Here is a 19,275-nt window from a genome sequence, read left to right on the forward strand (position 1 = left end):
TGTTCTTTCTGGGAGATGCCGTCCACACCCACAGATTCCACAACAATCTTTAAATCTCTATCTCCAGCCCAAACCATTCTGCTGAGCTCTGGGTCTATATATCCAAATGCCCATAGGTCCTAAAACATATTCCAAACTAAACTCATCTTTTCCCCCAAACTACAACTTTTCATGCTGCCACTGGCCCTCCTCACCTTAGCCAGAAACCTGGGACTTACAGCAAGGCTTCCTTTTCCCTCAAAACCCACAGCCACTAAGAATTTTCCAAATCAACATCAAACTCCATCTTTAGATGCTGTATTAGTCAGTCAAAGGGGTGCTAATGCAAGGTACCTGAAATCTGTTGACTTTTATGAAGGGCTTTTATTTGGGGGGAAAAGCTTACAGTTATAAAGCCCTAAAGAGTCCAACCCAAGGCTGCTTTCTCACCAGAGTCAGTTGCCACATGTTGAAGCAAATGGCAGGCGAGCTCTGCCTGGTCTCTCCCTCCTTCCTTTCGGGGCTCCATGGGCCCATCTCCTTCCCATCTCAGCTACAGGTTGGCATAGGGCTCATCTCTCTTCCCAGGGCTTTAGCTGTTTCTGCCTTCTCCTTTCTGTTATATGGTAGGACCAAAATGACCGAGTCCTTTCCTTTTGTGTGTCTATGGTGCTCTCTCTTCCTGTGTGTCTTCTTGAGTGAGAGTCCATTTATATCAACCCACCAGGGGGCAAGGACCCAACCTTGAGTAACTCCCTACTGATGTGGTCAAATCAAAGCTCTAATCTGAGCAGGTAATTTAATCAAGGGCTCCTCAACTGAATCCAGTATAATCAAAGGGCATCACACCCAGAGGAACAGACCAGTTTACAAACATAATTTTTCTCTTATGGGGATTCATAAATAATATCGAACTGCCACAGATGCCATCCCCTTTTTTCTCATCCCAGTCACTGCTTTAGTTCTCTGATGCCTGAACTTTGCAGTACTTCTGGTACCGTCCAGAATGATGCTGAGTGGTCCTTTGAAAAGCACCTTTAGGACTTTAAAACCACTTAGAGCAAGGGTTCTTAAACTTTTTTGTTCCACAGACCTCTTTGCCAGTCAAGTGAAAACCACGGACCTCACTAAGTCCACACTATACTGTGTATTATTTAATAAATATCACACCCACACCAAGACGTCCCGATGAGAATTTTTTTTTTTTCAAATTTCAATTCAAGCTCATGGACCCCTTGTTAAGAACCCCTGACTAGAGGATCTCCAGTGCCTACCCTCTCCAACCTTAACTCTTGGTTCTTTCCACTGGTTCTCAAGTTCCAGCCCTATTTTGCCACTTAAATCTGCAAGAAACACTCATTCTTGCCTCCAGGCCTTTGTATACTCTTCTCTTTGCCTAGAAAGCCTTTTAACCCTTTCTCTGACGGTCTCCCTACTTTCCCTATCCAGCTCAGAGTCTCCATTCTCTTTGAAGCCTTCCCTAACAAGCCACACTTTTTTTGTGTCACTAAAATTGTCTCCTACACAGCTCTAGGACAACACTTGTCTCGTATACTGCAACCGTCACCTGTGGCCAGCCAGTGCCAGCCATTCGGCTCTGAGCTCCTCGAGGGCAGGAATTGTCTTATGCCCTACTTCAGTCAGAGTCGTATCAGCACCAAGAACCTGGTACAAGGAGACGCTCAATAAATACTTCAGGAATGAATAAGTGAATTAATGAACTATAATAAAAAGGAGTAAGGCTGCCCCTCCCCAGCCCGGACTTTCTAAGGAAATGCTTTCGGACTAAGTTCAGACCCAAAGTCACCGAATAGAAGCTGGGCAAAACCGAAGGCGGCGCCTTTGCGGCAAAGAAGCCCCGGCCTGGAAGTGAGTCGGGCCAGCCCGGCGCGGTGGCGCGCGGCCGAGGAGGGCTGTGCGCGCGGGCGACACCCAGGTGGGCCCCCGGCGGCGCGCCCGGCGGCGCGGGCGGGGCGGGGGGCGGAGCCAGCCCCGGCGCGCGCCCGCGGGCCAGCCTCCGGTCATGTGACCGCGGCGCAGGTGAGCGCCGCTTCCGGGGTCGGGCTCCCGGATCGCGGCCGGCTCCGGCTTCTCCTCGGTCGGCGGGTCGCGGCCGGCTCCCGCTTCTGCTTGGTCGGGAGCGCGGAAGACTATGTCGTCCTCCTCGGTCCCGCCGGCCACCGTACCCGCGGCGACAGCGGGCCCTGCCCCGGGTTTCGGCTTCGCCTCCAAAACCAAGAAGAAGCATTTCGTGCAGCAGAAGGTGAAGGTGTTCCGGGCGGCCGACCCGCTGGTGGGCGTGTTCCTGTGGGGAGTGGCCCACTCGGTGAGACCCGGCCCCAGCCCCCCGCAGCCCTGCGCGAACCCCTGCGCCCCGAGGCGTCGCTGTTTTCGGTCCCGCCTGCGGAGCCCCCCTGCGCTGCCACTTTTCTCCCGGGCTGTCCAGGTCACTCTCCACCGACCCCCAGGGGTTCCTCCAGCGTATCTTCTCCCTATAGACTTTTTAGTTCCGCTGTGGACTTTTTCTCCCTCTTTTTACTCCTCCACTCGAGTTTCTACGTCCCCACCTGAAATCCCGCTCCCCGTCTCTAGACTCCTTTCTTTCTAACTCCAGTCTCAGTCCCGGGCGACGGAGACCGCCCAGGGCCGGACTCCGGCGGGGAGTATACCGGGGGAGGGGCTCTTCAGTGTTGTTGGGTATGAGGTCTCCGGTGGGTACGTGTTTGGGGAGGAGGGGATAGGAGTGAGTAAACGGGCGGTGGGGAATCGTTCACTTTCCTTTCCACCTTTTTCCAGCCCCGGTCCTTGACTTTGGAACCTTGGCTTTGTCTGGGGGGAAGCGCCAGGCTTCCTGGACCTTAAAATCCTTCTTGTCCCTTTCCCTTTCAGAGGTACAGCACTTCAGAGAGGCTACCCCACCCCTGCCCTGAGCCTTAGGGGATGCTCTTATTCAGGGCTTCTGTGTGTATGCCTTTAATCTTAACTGCATCTCTGTTGCTGGCTGGAGTGGTGGTGTTTGGTGCAAGTGGGGGTCATCTGACCAAAGAAAAGGCTGAAGAGTTCGGGCCCAGGGACACAATGGTGGTGAACTTTAGAAGCGGGGAAACCTGCTGTAGAAGGTATGACCTGGGAGTCCAGAGTCAGGAGGAGACTGAGGAGGCCACTGTATCTTTTCTGAAGATTCCTCAGGTGAAGGAGGCACAGCCATTTGCCACCCCTTCCTCCCCCCCAGCTCTGGAGTGGGAAGGCTGCAGTAACCTTGAATGGGACAGGAAATCTTTTAGAAATCAACTTCCTTGCATCATTATGTTCATGGTAGGGCTGTGGAGGTGGAGGGGGGTGTGGAGGAATGCGATTTTTGTCACATTCTTAATTTGTGGTTTAGAATGTTATTTAGGGCTCTTTTTTGTTTTTGTGGGTCTGTGAACTGATTCCAGCTCCCTGGTTGTTATTGCCCTTAATAGCCCACTATCCAATTTGAGGCACTTGGTATGGGCAAGACTGATGGAGGTAGGGTTGCCTCTCATGTGTACCTTCCTGGGGTTCCCTGTGGGAACCTTAATAGGGTGTTTTCCTTTGGTAGGGATTGGTAGAATTACACAAAAGACCTGCCTCAGCTTCTCTGGGTATATATACTTTACCCTCAACACCCCACTCTCCAGTCAACACACATTTACTTCAAGTATCTGGGATGGAGAAATTCCTTGAACATATGTCTTAGTGATGATTCAGTTTGCTTAACAGCAGATGGGGAGGAGGGGGCAGGAAGAGCTATAGCTGAATTCTAGGCTGGGAATCTCAAGTGGCTTTTATTTTATTTATTAATTTTTTCTGGGAGGAATATGTTCTGTCCTCCTTTTTTTACTGAGAATCGGGGAAGCTGGGCTGCCTGGCAGTGTACGTGATTTAGGTTAGACTGTACTTCATAACCTCTGTCGAATGATTAAGGAAGGATAGGCAAGGATAGGCATTCCTTTATCCAGTTAATAAACACTTCAGGATCACTGTATGCAAACATTGTGCTAGCTAGGCACCTGAGAGATGCAGATGACTACAGTAGGTACTCTCTTGCTCTTGAAGAGCTCACAGTCAAGGTGGGGGAATTTATGTAAACTAGTGATTAGAGTTGGGATAAGTGCACTATTAAGGGCTTGGTGAAAGATACTATGGTAACACCCAAGAGAAAGCACATCTTGAGATTTCTTGTTATAGGAACTCCCTTTTCCTGAAGTAGCAGACTGCAGATTCTGGGGGCCAAGGAGAGCATGCGTTGCTTCTGTCCTTTGAGCTGTGGGTTGGCTTGACTTTAGTGAACAAGTGCCTAATGAACTCATACCTTCCAATTACCAACCTTCACTCTGAAATCAGCTGCTTTTCCTTTACGTTACACTTCAGCAGGTTAGGACCTACTGCAGAGAACTGGGTCAGAGTGGGCTGGATACGTGCTGTTTGTTAGGAGATGCCCCTTACAGGATATGGCACTTTATCCTTCCTGCTGCTGTTGACCTCTCAAGAGTCCCATTAACTCCCTTGGGTTCTTTAAAATTGCCTTTTTTTCTTCTTTTTTTATGGCACATGGAACTGTTTGTCTTGAATATCTTGAGTCTGCTGGGGATTTTTTGTTTTTTTGTTTTTCTAGAATTTCTCACAGCTTTAAAAATAGACCAGAATTGCTTACAGGGTTTGCCTAATATAAAATGACTGTTGTGAGCATGAAGTTCCAGGACGGTGGAAGTGTGAAGGTTGCTTACTGCATTGCATCTTGGGTAGCCGAAGTGGTTGGACATATTCTCTCACTTCTGTCAAGCAAATGCATAGCCAGTGTTTTTAAAAGAATAAGGTTTGAGTTGCCCTTTCCTCACTCTTGCTCAGACACAGTGTATGAGTAGTGCTCTCTCCACCCTCCTACTTACTGTGTCCCCATTCGCGTTTTTGGCTTATCAGATCAATGAGCTCAGCCAGGTGCCTCCCCCTGTAATGCTGCTACCAGATGACTTTAAGGCCAGCTCCAAGATCAAGGTCAACAATCACCTTTTCCACAGGTCAGTGGGGATTTCCACATTCTGTCTTGTGTCTGTGTTCCTAGAAAAAAGTAATAAACTTAAAATTTAAGATTTAATGAGTTGAAGGTTTTATATTTAGCAGGCAGCTTAAAAGTTGTGTTGTCTTACTTCTTCCCTGATGCGGAAATTGAGTTTTGTGCAGAGAACCATTATTTCTCAGGCCCTTAAAAGACAAGTATTACTGTTCTTTCATCTCAGCAACTCCATAGAATAAATAAGTTCAGATGCAGTTATTACCATTAGCTTCTGTTTGGGGCTCCCTGAACAGTGGCACCCGTTGCTGACTTTAGGATGTCTCCAACTTGCTTGAGATTTGGGAACTTCTGCTGCCTTTACTCAACCACTTACCACTTAGGCCACTCAGCCACCCTGAGCCACAGTCTCCCCTTCTATAAAATAGGGATACTATACCTTTAAAGGACCTCACAGGGTTTTTTGAGAATTAAATGAGGTAATATGTGTGAAGGTGCTTTATAACCTATGGAGCCCTATGTAAATGTAAGGTAATCTTGTTACTTTGTTTCCTTATCTTGAAAACCCCTATTCCAGGGAAAATCTGCCCAGTCATTTCAAGTTCAAGGAGTATTGTCCCCAAGTCTTCAGGAACCTCCGTGATCGATTTGGCATTGATGACCAGGATTACTTGGTGAGGGTCCATTGTGGGGTGAGGATAGTCCTTTCTCCCTAGCAACTGGGAATTCTTCGGGACTAATCATGTTTGGTGAAATGAGAACCTTGGCAAGTATGATTCTTTACCTTTTTGCTAGTCAGGCATCTTTAAAAAATCTGAGGACAGCTATAAACTCTGGTATTCCTTGGGAAAAATGTAGATACACTCAGACTTTTGCATTCATTGTCATTCATTTCGTGTGTGGACACCAGGTTAAGAATCCTGCTCAACCTCCTACTTCAGGGTTTCATCCACTTTCAGATGTGTACAGTTGACTGTTACCCAATTCTTTGCATCTCTTTATAAAGGGTGAGGAGAAGAGCCTCTGGCCTATTCTATGTTCCCAGGTGTCTCTTACCCGAAGCCCCCCGAATGAAAGTGAAGACAGTGATGGTCGCTTCCTTATCTCCTATGATCGGACTCTAGTCATCAAAGAAGTATCCAGTGAGGACATTGCTGACATGCATAGCAACCTCTCCAACTACCACCAGGTCAGGCCTCTCTCCAGGTCCATTCTTTTCTTCTCTTCACTACTTATAGATGAGCTGCCAGAGCACACAGGGAGACTACTCCTGTTTTCCTCCCTACAATACATTTTGCACCCCAAAAAGCACTTGGCGTTATGTTTTTGAAAACTAGGAATTGTCCAAAAAGGACCTATCTGTACCTGTTTGTGCTTGACTAAATAGAAGAATTTATATATGTTCCTTCCCATCAGGGACTTGCAGTCTAAAATCAACGCTGTGGGTTGATGCAGAAAGGGCACATGTATAGCTAAGTATAAACTATAGGGTAAACCAGGATCAGATGAGGTGTTAGCATCAAAAATACTATCAGGAATGAATAAGTATGGGGAGAAAGCCAAGATAAGTGCCAACTGGGATAAATCATAAGAGAAAAGCCAATGATCATATCGAACCCCATTCCCCATTAGGGAAGTCATTCAGTCAGATCAGATTAACTTAAAATGTTGGTTTTATGGAATACTTTGGTGACAGAAACAACAGTCTGCCAGAATGTTTCTGGATGAAAAAGTTCGTCAGAATTAATAAGCGAGAAACAGAAAATAATCAGAAGACTCTAAAAGGAATCTTTAGTTGTTTGAACAAATACTGAAGGTCTAATATTAGTAGGCTCTATATTAGGCTAGTGAAAAGTGAATGAAACAGGCCCTCAAAGGTCTCTTGCTCTAATGACAGAGAGCAGTGAGCCAGCACTGCCACACAGCAGCATGTGTGCAGTGAGCCAGCACTGCCACACAGCAGCATGTGTGCAGTGAGCCAGCACTGCCACACAGCAGCACATGTGCAGTGGTAGAGGTGGGGCAGAACACTCTGGGGATGCAGAGGAGGAATGTCCCAGCTTACCTGCAAAAGAGTTGCAGTTGGGGGGTTCAAAGAGAGTTTTTTAGTGTTGATTCTTGAAGAACTGTTAACCATTGGACAGAATGGAAGGGAGTATTCTAGGCGAAAGGCAACAGCACTGTAAAAGATCAGAGCCATTGGAACTTGGTTTAGTGAACTGCAAGAAATTCAATGTGGCTGGGATATGGTATAGTGAAAAAAGAGTTAGGGAGGAGCCAGGTCACAAAGGGGCTTATAAGCTACACAAAGAAGTTTAGAATGCAACCTGAAGGTAATTTGCAGGGGAGTAACATGTATGAGATTTAGAACTATCCCTGTGACAGCATTTTAGGAAGGGTCATACTGTTAGTGGCTGTACCAGGAGATAGTTATAATAGTCTAGGTAAGAAATGTGAGGCCTGAAGAAGCAGGGCCAGTGGAGATGGAAAGAGCGGATGGGGGGATTGTGGGAGTTAGGCAGGGGGAGGGGCACAGGAGCCTCCACATTCCTGGTTAGGGAAAACTGAGTGCCCATCTGCCAACAAGTGGGAATTAGAAAGAGGAACAGGTATTTGGAGGTAGACAGTTATGATTTCGACATGCTGGGTTTGAGGTACCTGCAGTTCATCCAGATAGAGATGTCCAGTAAGTGACTGGGAGTATGGGCATGGATTTCAGGAAAGGGGATTAGAACAGGAGTATACATGTGGGAGTTGTGAATATTAAAGCAATGACTAGATAAGATTATTGAAGGGGAGTGTGAGGAGTACAATAAAAAGAAAGTTGAGAACAGAACCTTCAGGAACAAGTGGAGAAAAGAGCCCATAAAGGAGCCTAAAAATAAAGGAACCCTTTTAATTATTTGTGCCCTATTTCATTCCATGAAGTAGTTGAGAACAGACAGCAGGGAATCAGAAGAGTGGTACAGTGAGAGTTGAGGATGAAGAAAGTTTGAAGGAGAGACCGGTCAATAGTAACAAGAGCCATACAGAGTTGAAATATGACAATGACTAAAAAGTACCCATGGATTTGGCAGCTAAGAAATTGTGGGGATGGGGAAGTAGAGTGATTTCAGAGGAGAAATGAGGATACAAATTTTATTTCAGTGGTTTGAGGCGTGAATGAGAGAAAGTAGAAATATTGATTGCTGACTACTTTTCTGAGAAGAGGAGGCAGCAATGTTTAGAAATGGCAATATTGGAAGAGAAGTGTTTTATTTTTAAGAATCAATATTATAGGCCACCAAGTGGACATTTTTACTAAAAGAATCTAACCCCCTAAGAAGCACTGGTCTAGATGAAATTGTTTGATAACATTTGAAAAGCAGATATAAGTTCCAATCCTGCTTCCATGATCTCTACCAAATCACTTGCATATACAGAAGGTCTAAAATGAAGGTAATATCACTTACCATCCCAATCCCAAAGAATGATATAGATGAAATGAGAGAAGTCACTTTAAAATTAAGAGACTTTATGTAAATGGAATAAATAAGAGGAGATGGGGACTCAGGAGCAATTATGTGGACAATCAGAAACATCTTCAGGAAGCTCCCACCAGTTTTGACCTTGTAACTTTTCTACCTGAAATTTTCTGCCACACTCTGGAAGGGTAGTGTTTGAATTCTTCCTATACCTGGGCTGTTGATGGATCTACTTCTCAGTCTTTTCCCATTCCTTCCTTGCCTCCCCCGCCAGTATATTGTGAAATGCCATGGCAACACACTACTGCCCCAGTTCCTGGGGATGTACCGAGTCAGCGTGGACAACGAAGACAGCTACATGCTTGTGATGCGTAATATGTTTAGCCACCGTCTTCCTGTGCATAGGAAGTATGACCTCAAGGTAAGGAGAGGATAGCTGGGACTTCGGGGAGGTTCCTGAATGCCTGAGAATGGGGAAGGGCCTGGGAGGGCATTGGAAGATTTCCTTTTAAAGGAAAGTAGGCGTGGATTTGGGTACTGGTCTTAGGAATTGGGTCCTGACTGTTCTTTTAGCCACTTTTGCTGACTTGATCTTTGGGTCTCTCCACAGGGTTCCCTAGTGTCCCGGGAAGCCAGCGATAAGGAAAAGGTGATATTAATTTTAGGCAAAAGGGTGAGGGACGGGTGAGGGCAGATGAAAGGGACTTTTCTGAGGAGTAGAGGCCATTTTCCATAAAGAGGTAGGGCTCACCAACTATTTATTGTTATCTTAAACCACTGAAATAAAAGAGAGATGTAAACTTGTACTGATCCATGGATTTTTTGGAAGGGGTAGTCGGAATAGCTGCTTTGTCACTGTCCTGGATCGTTCTCTTTGGAGGGTTTGGGGAAGAGTGAGGATGCCAAACTTTTAAGTGCAAAATGGTTACTCTTCCTCTGCCATTCTGGGCTCTCGTATTCAAGCTACTTATTTTTACTTAAGAAGCAAGTCAGCATGAAGGGTCTTGGCTGAAAACTAAGGAGGTGGGATGTGATTCAGGTAGATGCAGTGAGTGATAAGATTGGGGAAGCCACTGGAGGTGAGAACTGACTTTGGGGCAGCATCACAGTGTGAGGTCAGATTGGGGGTCAGAGGATGGGGGGCTGTAAGGTGTCTCTGTCCTAGAGGCCCCTGAGATATGGAACAGAACCCTGGATAAGAGGCAGAGTTCTCTGAGACTTTGGGGGAAAGGGAGAGATGTATTTCAAGATGTCTCTTTACCTATTCTCAGGTTAAAGAATTGCCCACCCTTAAGGATATGGACTTTCTCAACAAGAATCAGAAAGTTTATATTGGTGAAGAGGAGAAGAAAGTGTTTCTAGAGAAACTAAAGAGAGATGTGGAGGTGATGATTGGGGTGCTCTGGGACATGGCTTTGTTTCCTTCCCCCCCCACACACAGGGTAGTTGTCATTCTCATTCACAATATAAGGGAGCCTCCCCCCTTCCCTTTATTCTTTGCATGTAGAGAGCTCGGTATGGGACATGAAAAATCCCCAGAGCTGAATCCATGAGGGTGGCTGAAATGAGCAAAAAAGGATGATCTTAGGTACCAGGACCTCTAGGTACCAAAGGGCAGTGGTATGCCCCCAACCCTCATTGTTTACACTTCCATTCCCCAGGAAGGCCCCAGGAAGTCACAGGTGGGGGTGTTCGGGTAGTACCTGGGAGTGGGGAGCAAGATCTGGGGTGTCTGATTCATCAGTGGGGTCTCAGTTCCTAGTACAACTGAAGATCATGGACTACAGCCTTCTGCTGGGCATCCACGACATCATTCGGGGCTCTGAACCAGAGGAGGAGGGGCCTGTGCGGGAGGAGGAGCCAGAGGTGGACGGGGACTCTGGCCTGACTGGACCTCCTGCTCTGGTGGGCTCCTATGGCACCTCCCCTGAGGGCATTGGCGGCTACATCCATTCGCATCGGCCTCTGGGCCCTGGAGAGTTTGAGTCCTTCATTGATGTCTATGCCATCCGGAGTGCTGAGGGTGAGAGAAATCCTTGGAATATTAAGGGGAGGGGGGTTGTCTCTGGTGGCCAAAGACCAGGCTACAGTGAGTGGAGACATTGGTGTGCTTTTCAAAACAGATCTGACTTGTTCCCGGGAAGAGGGAATCGGGACTTTACCTGCTTCTTATCTTCTCCAGGGGCCCCCCAGAAGGAGGTGTATTTCATGGGTCTCATTGACATCCTGACACAGTATGATGCCAAGAAGAAAGCAGCTCATGCAGCCAAAACTGTCAAGCATGGGGTGAGGGTTCCCCAGAGCCTTTCCTTTCCTGCTGCATCCTCTATCAGGAACTACTGACTTGACTCTTCTTTGGGGAGAGTCTTTTGTACCAGAACAGTGGGGTGACAAAAGGATAAAGAGTTGGGGATGGAAGTGGTACGGGTGGAATGAAGTGGGGAGAATGGGGAATGGCGGTAGGGTGGAGGGCTGATACCTTACTCCATACCTCCTCTCACAGGCTGGGGCAGAGATCTCCACTGTCCATCCCGAGCAGTATGCTAAGCGATTCCTGGATTTTATTACCAACATCTTTGCCTGAGAGACTGCCTGACTCAGTGGTGACTGCTGCTTTGTTTTGTTCAAGGTGGTGGGGTTCTGAGAAGCTTGGGGGAATTGTGGATATTGTGGCCACTGCTTCTCTTCCTCCTTTGCTAAATTCAGGCTGTAGCCTCCTTCCATCCAAGTAACTCCATTTTGTTGAGTAGGCTTTCCTGGTCCCCAGAAGTACATTGTCCCTTCTCCCCTCTGCTCATGTTTCTTCCCTCTCTCCCTTCCCTCGACAAGTCTGCTTGCTTCATTAGAATGTTATTGTTGACTCTCTCCCAAGTGCCTTGATCTTTGTAAAAATGTCCTGTTGTTTCTATAAAATAGGAGGGCTGGGGACGGGGGTTGTTTGCCATCTTCAGAAGCTGACTGGACAGATGGACCTGGCTCAAGCAAATACTCTGGATGCACTTTGCTGTGTGGGATGAACAAAGAGTGTCTGAATTTTGCTCTTAACTTGTAGAACTCACTATGGCATGCTTCCCTCCTGGTCAGCCCTGGGATGGAGGACTACAGATGTCGGTGTGGGCGTACACACAATATAATGGAATATGGTCATTCTTACACACAGAGTGGCTCCTTGTGGGACTAAGGGGCCTCCTGCAATTAGGCATGGAATTAGGATTTCTGTTAAGGATTGACTACTCTTCAATCTCTCCCCTTAGCCTACTTCCACCCCCACCTACCTGTGCTTCTGGGCACAGGACCCCAGAAATAGCCATGGTGTTCAAGCCTGGTCAAATGTTTGGCTCTTTGCTGTACCTCATAGAAAGAGCCTCACACCCCTCCTGGGGCTGGAACCCTTCAGTGGATATGTGGCCAGTTCTGGAGTTTGGGATGATGGGCCAGGTGTGCGAGGTTCATTCCTCATGTTAAGTGTCCTTTCTTCCTGTCTCTCCTTCCCTGAGGTTTATTCCCAGCAGAAGGGAGTTTCCTGCCCTGGGTCAGTCCTGGTCATTTGAAGAGCGTGGAGGTCTCAAGTATGGGAACCTCCCCCACTTCCTTCCCCACGCCTTCTCAAACCCTTTTTTCCAGTTGGGTTTTTCATCATTCTGTTCTCTTCTGTCCTGCTTATGCTGCTACTTGTTTCCCAGGGGACAGATGGCCTTCTTTGTCATCTTCACTCTCCACCCCCAGAGAGGAGTCAGAGCCATAACTCAATCACCCACATGCACACATACACACCCCTGTGTCCCCAAAGACTTGAGTTGATGTGTGACACTCTGAATGTAGAGTACCTTGATGAAATGAGCTACATTGCCCTCGTCACTCCCTCCGCCCCCCCCCAGATGTCTTTGGGGCTAAGGCAGCCATTCTTCTTGATATCCTCCATCCCCTTGAAGCTTCTACATTTTTTTTCTAACATAAAGAGGAGCACCAGGAAGGTGGCTTGGGGGGATACAAGAGCTTTGCTGTTTACCTGTCTGGACTGATTTGTCTCACAAGAAGTCATAGAGTCATAAGGGAGAATCCTTCTCCACCATCTTCTGCTCCAAAGGAGGTAAAAAAGAAAAGTTCTGCTTAGGGATTGGAGTTCTTGTAATATCTTCTGTGAGAGGCCCGATGGATCTTTTTCATTCCAACCATATACCTTTCCTTCTGTTGAATGCAATAAAACTCCATGCCACCAGCAACCATTGTTCTTTAGAAATGGGTTTTCTGACCATGTGGCTGATGTATCATGGGCAGTATCATCTTCATTTGTTCCTTCTGTTTTTCATCTTTTTTGTTTTACTAATTTAAAAAATCTTGTATATTTACTCCCATTGCTGTCACAATATAGAAAATAAATTATTGAATTTAAATTTCTTCACAAAAATGTCTTGTTCATTTTCTGAAGAAGTATGTGCTTAGGGGGTGCAAAGACCAGATGAAGAGTTCTGGTCTCCAGCGTGTTGTCTCCTAATTAACCATGTGGGTTTCTAGACAGAGATGACCGTGAATGGCAAAGGTTGTAGAAGGTGTATGGTAGCAAGGGGTTTAAAAACTCCATCTTTGTGGGAGCTCAACTACACTGGGTGCCAGGGAGAACTGGGATGATGTGACCCTCTTCCCAGGGCCCTTGGCTTGATCAGGTAAATGTGAGTGGGCCTCAGCCAAGAGCCAAAATAAGAAACTGAATCCAGTGGTCCCCAGGCTTCCTGGGAAAGATGTCCTCTGCTTGGAGGGCAGGATGACACAGCAGGGTCCTGGGAAAGTGGAGAAAATTTCCAGCTCTCTAGCCCAGAAGGGCAGTGGAGAAAGTTGGGTGGATGAACAGAGGTTTTTTCGAGTCTGGGTGATCCAGTACGTCTTGGCTGAAGAAGTCTTTTGGCTGGTAGAAAAACCTGGCTTGATGTGGCCCCAGGGAAGTGAGTAGGACAGGGGGGTGGAGACTGCTCTGATGGGGGAAGAGCTTTTTTCCTTTCCTTTGAGAGTTTTTAACTCTTTGAACCACAGACTTGATATTCCAAGGCATTTAAAAATTTTTAAAAGTATTTACTTCTTATTCTGTACCAACGTCAGTATCCCTGTTTGTGGAAAGAAAAATCAGAAGCATTTTACAATACCCAGCTAGCTGGGAGGACATTGTGGGGAGTCACAGAAGGTAACAATCTAGGAAGAGGCAGGAGGGGAGGAGATTGAAATAGTTTAGTACTGGGATTTATTTTTTATTTTTTTTTAGAACCAATGCTTTTCTTTTTACTATGATTCTTCTTCCCATCCCACATTGTTCCTCAAAGGCTCTCCTGGCATAAGGGTTTCAGAAAAATTGCAACCCCCCTCCCCATTCCCATATACCTAAAGCTATACTCCCCACCCACCCAATCCATTACCAGCTCTCAGAAGCTGCCACGCAGCTGGTTGAGGAAGAAAAGGCAGAGGGCTCCTCGGAGGGGGAAGCGAGAAGGGTGGCGGCGCCGTCTCTAAGGGATTTAACCTCCTACCTCAGTTACACGACGCCACCCCCTCCCTCCAATGACAGGGACAGCGTCTCCATTTTTGTTTTGGGAAGGAGGGGCGGGGGCTGGTGGACAGAAGGGGTCAAAGGAAACAGATTATCACCTGGGAGGGGGAAAGGGGTGCTGTCCTCCTTCCCTTTCCCTCACACTGCACCCCCTGCAAATCTCCCCCACTCTCTCGGGGTCCCCCCCCTTGTTGCTAAGGCCCGGACCGTCATCCCAGCCTCAGTCATGTGACCGGCAATGGCGGCGCTGACGAGAGGTAGGTGAGCCCGGCGCCCCCCACACCCACCGCGCGCCCCCCGGATCCCGCGCGCCCCCCCGCGCGCCCCCCCGCTCCCGCTGCATCCGCTCCTCCGCCCCACCTGGCTCGCGTGGCTCCAGAGGCCCGTTCCATGCCCGGCCAACGCTCTTTCCACCATCCTCCAGCCTTGGCCTCCATTTAGGGATTCCGGGGACCGCGATCCGGCAGACCTGCACCCCCACCCAACAGTGGGGCTCGGTGGGCTCCGGGCGAGAAGGGCATGTAGGGGGGGTGGTTCCGGGTCGGGTCTTGGTGGAGGCCGAGGGGGGAGGGGCGGAGCTGCCTCGGTGGATGCCCCCAGGGACCCTTGCCCTTCCCCGCCGCCCCTGTCCCAGGCTTCGGTCTGGAAGGAAGGCTTGGCCAGTGTCCGGCCTGGGTTGCCCCAGAGGAATCACAGACCCAGCATAAACTGTGGCCCCGCCTCCCTGCTCTCTGCCAGCAGGACTTGGAGCTAGGACACCTAGGTCCTAGGTCTCCTCCGATTGCGGGGAGGAGAGGGGTTCCACCCTAGCTAGCTAGTGGGGGCGAAGGACTGAGGGTTCAAGTTGCACTTCCTGACTCTCTAGGTGAATCAGGCCTTGAGGGGACTATGATGGAGGCACAAACCAACAGTCTCTTCCTTTTAGATCAGACAAGGAATTGAGGTCACACTAACGGCCCCTTTTTCCATCTGAGCTGCATCTGGAGGTGTTGTGGGGACAGCCCTGTAGCTGAGAATGACAGGGCTCAGGGGAGACAGCAGGCCCCTCCACTGAGCCCCCCGTGTTATCCCCACCTGGCTCTAAATGCAGATGAGGGAGTTAACAGGCTGCGCTGGGTGGAAAAGGTGACAGTGAGAACTTTGTTATTGCAGGGGCCGCTGCCACTTTGTTCACATTCCTAACACACTTAAAGAGAAGGGACTGAGGTTAGCGCGCAACAAAGGCTCCCTGGCATTAGGGACTGGATTATTTGGGAATGTGGAGCAGGGTGACGACTTGGGGAGCACAGAAAATATTCCTGTCTATGTGATCTGAGGGAGGTGGCAAGAAAGGCCTCCATCTGTGGTGGCTTTTCCCTTCCTGATTTCGCTCATCTGTGCCCTGGGCTTTCTTGGGGGCCTCAGAGCTGAGGGGGGCTGGGGGTGGGAGAGGGAAGGTTCGCATGTTAAAGTTCCTTCTTTAACAGCCTGGGAAAGGCTGGGGATGGGATTCTGCAAGAGAGAGGGAGAGGAAATGGAAGAGGAGTTTTTATTATTATTTTGTTTCTGGGCTGGCTGGGAAAAATGGTAACATTTGCCATCATAACCCTTGACCTTCTCCTAGTCCTGGTCAGCTGCGTGTGGAAATAAAGGGATTTCTGCTGTCATCATTGCCCATGGGCTTTCCAGGTACCTTCCCCCACCCCCCGGGAACTTTAATTTTCACCCTTAAATTGGTTCCCTCCATTCCATGTCCAAAGTAATCCCATTGCCAGTAATCTACACCCAGGTTCCCGTCTCTGTTTACACGGCTGCGGGGTTGGGTATGTGGGGTTTCCTGACTTTCCCTCCATTTCCTTTCCACCCCACCAGGTCCTACAACCTACAAGTAGGAAGCAGGAAAAGAGAGTGAGCCTGCATGCCAATTCTAAGCTCTTCAGGATCAAAGTGAGCAAAAAGGAGGGTCAAAAAGTCTCCTCCCCTTTAAAGAGCCCATTTTTCACCCAGAGTGGGAAGGGGGCAGATTATTTCTGTTGTCATTGGAGGAGTGTCAGGAGAACCAAGACTGATTGCTTGGCTTAGCTGACGATAAAGTTAAGAGAGCTTTCAAGCTCTTCAGAAGGTGCTGGGGTTTGGAAGCTGTGGGAAGACAGGAAATGAATTTGGGGGAATGTTGGGGGTTGGATTTTGAGAGAATGGAGATAATAGAGAGTTTAGAAGGAACCTGAAGTAGGAGGCACTGATATTTGTCAAATGGGGACCCCCCACCCTGAGTCCCTTTCACCCTGGGGGCAGTGTCGTTCGTCCTGTCCAGAATGGCAGCCTGTGGAGGCACCTGCAAGAACAAAGTGACCGTCTCCAAGCCTGTGTGGGACTTCCTGAGCAAGGAGACCCCAGCGCGGCTGGCCCGGCTTCGGGAGGAGCACCGTGTGTCCATCCTCATAGATGGCGAGACTTCTGACATCTATGTCCTCCAGCTTTCTCCCCAGGGCCCTCCCCCTGCCCCTCCCAATGGGCTCTACCTGGCCCGGAAGGCTCTCAAGGGGCTGCTAAAAGAGGCAGAGAAAGAGCTGAAGAAAGCTCAAAGGCAGGGGGAGCTGATGGGCTGCCTGGCTTTGGGGGGTGGGGGAGAGCACCCTGAGCTGCACCGCCCAGGCCCACCCCCTCTTCGAGCAGCCCCACTCCTGCCCCCAGGGGCACGGGGGCTTCCCCCGCCTCCCCCTCCCCTGCCACCCCCTCTTCCTCCACGCCTTCGGGAGGAGGCAGAAGAGCAGGAGAGCACCTGTCCCATCTGTCTGGGGGAGATCCAGAACGCCAAGACATTGGAGAAGTGCCGGCACTCATTCTGCGAGGGCTGCATCACCCGGGCCCTGCAGGTGAAAAAGGCCTGCCCCATGTGCGGGCGCTTCTATGGGCAGCTGGTGGGCAACCAGCCCCAGAATGGGCGGATGCTGGTCTCTAAGGATGCCACCCTCCTACTGCCCAGCTACGAGAAGTACGGCACCATTGTCATCCAGTACGTCTTCCCGCCTGGTGTCCAGGGGGTAAGAAGACCACAGCCTGCTCCTATCCTTTGGTTTTCCCCAAGAAAAACTGGGTGAGGAAGTTCCTTCTTTAACAACTTGGGAGTTTGTTGTGATACAGCCTTGCTGTCTCCCATTACGCGTTCCTACTCAGTGCCCTGGAGCTAGGAGGTTCCCTAGAGGCCTGGCTTAGGACCTCAAGACACAAATAAAAATCAAGTTAGGAGGAGAGAAAGGGTTCTACTACTATTTCCTTGATGAACCTGGTGTCAACAGATATTCTTGCTTGAGGTAAATTTTCTGGAGATGGTGTCCTCAGGCACAGGCAGGCACAGCTGGAGGGGAGTGTGACTCTGTTCCCCAGTTAGGAGAGGGCACAATCTTGATGACAGTGGAAGGGAAAAACAGGCAGTGATTAAGGGTCTATTGGCATCTTCCTGCTGGACAAAGAGTAATGTCCAATTCTGGTCTGCTGAGAGGAGGCTCCAAAGAAAAGTAATAGAAAAATGAAAGAAGTACTGGGAGTGTGTTCAGGTGGAGAAAGGGAGGCTAAAAAGATAAATTATTCTCAGACTTCACATTTCTGCTGAGTTGTCTGGAGAGTAAGGACCAGCTACCTTCCCATCACTTCTGAGAGCCGAACTGGGACTTGAGGGATTGAGACAGTAGAAGGAACCTCTTAACGAGGACTCTATCTGGAAACAGGCTCCAACTGCCCAGGCCCCCGAGTCTCTTCTTCCCTGGAAGGCTGTCGGCCCGCCGCCCCTTGTCAGCATTAGCTGGGGGTGTGTACCCAGAAGGCCAGCCCGGACGACCCTCCCCTGGCCTCATGGGCCCTAGGATGTCCAGCTGCTCACTGCCCCCTCTGCCTCCCTCCCTCCAGGCTGAACACCCAAACCCAGGCGTTCGGTATCCTGGCACCACTCGGGTGGCCTACCTCCCAGACTGCCCAGAGGGCAACAAGGTGCTGACCCTGTTCCGCAAGGCATTTGATCAGCGTCTCACCTTCACTATCGGCACCTCCATGACCACAGGGAGACCAAACGTCATCACCTGGAATGACATCCACCACAAGACCAGCTGCACAGGGGGACCCCAGCTGTGCGACACCCCTTCATTTCCCTCCCTTTGGCTCCTCCCCTTCTCATGTCCACTGAGGGAGCAACATCACCCCCTCTCACTCTGGGAGCCTCCTAACATGAGAGGACCACCCCGCAAACTGTTTGATCGTCTCTCCCAGCCCAGTTTCTCCTACATTCAGCCTCGTCCTGATGTGCCCAGCTTAATCTCTAAAAATAAGCAGAACTGGGCCAAGTCATCCTGGGTTGGGAGGTGCCCCCTCTTAGGGGAGGTGGGGAGGGATCTGAATGGGGCCTCCACTGCGTCACCCAGAATGAGGGTGAGCATGGGGATAATATGAGCCTGACCCTCACTTCTCTTTGCTCCCAGGTTTGGGTACCCAGACCCCACTTACCTGACCCGAGTGCAAGAGGAACTGAGAGCCAAGGGTATCACAGACGACTGAAGGACATCCCCTTTGCCGAGGGACCTGCTGTCCTCCTCTACTAGGACCCAACGGAAGCCTCTGTTCTTTTCTCTCCCCCTGCCCCCCCATGCCATACTAGTAGGGGACCTGTCTGACTGGGGAGGAAGTCCAGAGGGGGAGGGAGCAAACCCTTCCCCTGTCCCCGCTGGCCAAGGCCAAGAGCTCCAGTGCAGTGTAAGCCACTCCCTCCTGGCAGATGCTCATCTCCAAGGCTCTATGGGACTCCCTCCCCATGTACATACTCCCAGTTTCCCAGCTCCCTCCATTGCCCCTGGCTTTTTCTAGTACGTGCTGTGCTCCTGTAGCAAAGCTGAGAAAGGACCTGGTAGGAAGGGAAGGGTCTCAACGTCCTCCACACAGCGCTCCAATGCTGAATCGGTGGTGGGAAGAGGAAATCAGGCTGTTGTGAGCCCCTGCGGAGCCGGCTGTGCGTCTCCATCAGATACAATTCTTCTCCCTAACCTTGTCCTTTCTCTCTCTGTGTCTCTGTCTCTGTCAGTCTGTCTTTCTCTCACTCTTCTCTGTTCCCCTATATGGAACCTCCTTACCCTGTTCTGGAATCACCGCCAGATTGTAGCTTTTAATTTAATAAAAATAAAGCAAAATATGCAACTCTCTATGCCACACCCGTTCTGTTCTGTGAAGGGGGTGGGGGTAGGGAGCGGGGGCCTGCTGAAAAGGGGAAAGGCGGGGGTGATAGGGGAATCCCCGCG

The 19,275-nt window shown here is 49.6% G+C and overlaps 2 protein-coding genes across 6 annotated transcripts; both read left to right on the forward strand.

The window, feature by feature from the left end:
• Positions 1–1,961: 1,961 nt before the first annotated feature.
• On the forward strand, positions 1,962–12,886 carry PIP4K2C (phosphatidylinositol-5-phosphate 4-kinase type 2 gamma). The gene is made up of 10 exons (XM_058308319.1): positions 1,962–2,305; positions 4,924–5,021; positions 5,592–5,688; positions 6,060–6,203; positions 8,753–8,899; positions 9,089–9,127; positions 9,750–9,863; positions 10,234–10,501; positions 10,661–10,764; positions 10,982–12,886. Exons 1-10 carry the CDS (start codon positions 2,132–2,134, stop codon positions 11,060–11,062), a joined length of 1,266 nt encoding a protein of 421 aa, XP_058164302.1. The 5' UTR covers positions 1,962–2,131; the 3' UTR covers positions 11,063–12,886.
• Positions 12,887–14,031: 1,145 nt separating this feature from the next.
• DTX3 (deltex E3 ubiquitin ligase 3) lies at positions 14,032–19,179 on the forward strand. Of its 5 annotated transcripts, none has more exons than XM_058308318.2 (6): positions 14,032–14,271; positions 15,618–15,682; positions 15,866–15,940; positions 16,289–17,037; positions 17,900–18,117; positions 18,466–19,179. In XM_058308318.2, coding segments are annotated over exons 3-6 (1,044 nt in total). In that variant the 5' UTR covers positions 14,032–14,271; positions 15,618–15,682; positions 15,866–15,939; the 3' UTR covers positions 18,542–19,179. The 5 variants fall into 5 exon arrangements, with proteins under 5 accessions (XP_058164301.1, XP_058164300.1, XP_058164299.1 ...); XM_058308317.2 differs by having other exon boundaries at positions 16,308–17,037; positions 18,466–18,681; XM_058308316.2 differs by having other exon boundaries at positions 17,900–18,567.
• Positions 19,180–19,275: the final 96 nt, after the last annotated feature.

The sequence above is a fragment of the Dasypus novemcinctus genome, chromosome 12 (assembly GCF_030445035.2).
Source record: "Dasypus novemcinctus isolate mDasNov1 chromosome 12, mDasNov1.1.hap2, whole genome shotgun sequence".
Classification (NCBI taxonomy): domain Eukaryota; kingdom Metazoa; phylum Chordata; class Mammalia; order Cingulata; family Dasypodidae; genus Dasypus; species Dasypus novemcinctus.

What these genes read in the sequence shown, in the direction of transcription:
- DTX3 (XM_058308313.2), top strand. Translation starts at nt 15,912, where the DNA reads ATGCCAATTCTAAGCTCTTCAGGATCAAA. An exon ending in CTAAGCTCTTCAGGATCAAA is followed by an intron (nt 15,941 to 16,307) that starts GTGAGCAAAAAG and finishes CGTCCTGTCCAG; the next exon opens with AATGGCAGCCTGTGGAGGCA. An exon ending in TCCCGCCTGGTGTCCAGGGG is followed by an intron (nt 17,038 to 17,899) that starts GTAAGAAGACCA and finishes CCCTCCCTCCAG; the next exon opens with GCTGAACACCCAAACCCAGG.
- PIP4K2C (XM_058308319.1), top strand. Translation starts at nt 2,132, where the DNA reads ATGTCGTCCTCCTCGGTCCCGCCGGCCACCGTACCCGCGGCGACAGCG. An exon ending in ATAGGAAGTATGACCTCAAG is followed by an intron (nt 8,900 to 9,088) that starts GTAAGGAGAGGA and finishes GTCTCTCCACAG; the next exon opens with GGTTCCCTAGTGTCCCGGGA. An exon ending in AACTAAAGAGAGATGTGGAG is followed by an intron (nt 9,864 to 10,233) that starts GTGATGATTGGG and finishes GTGGGGTCTCAG; the next exon opens with TTCCTAGTACAACTGAAGAT.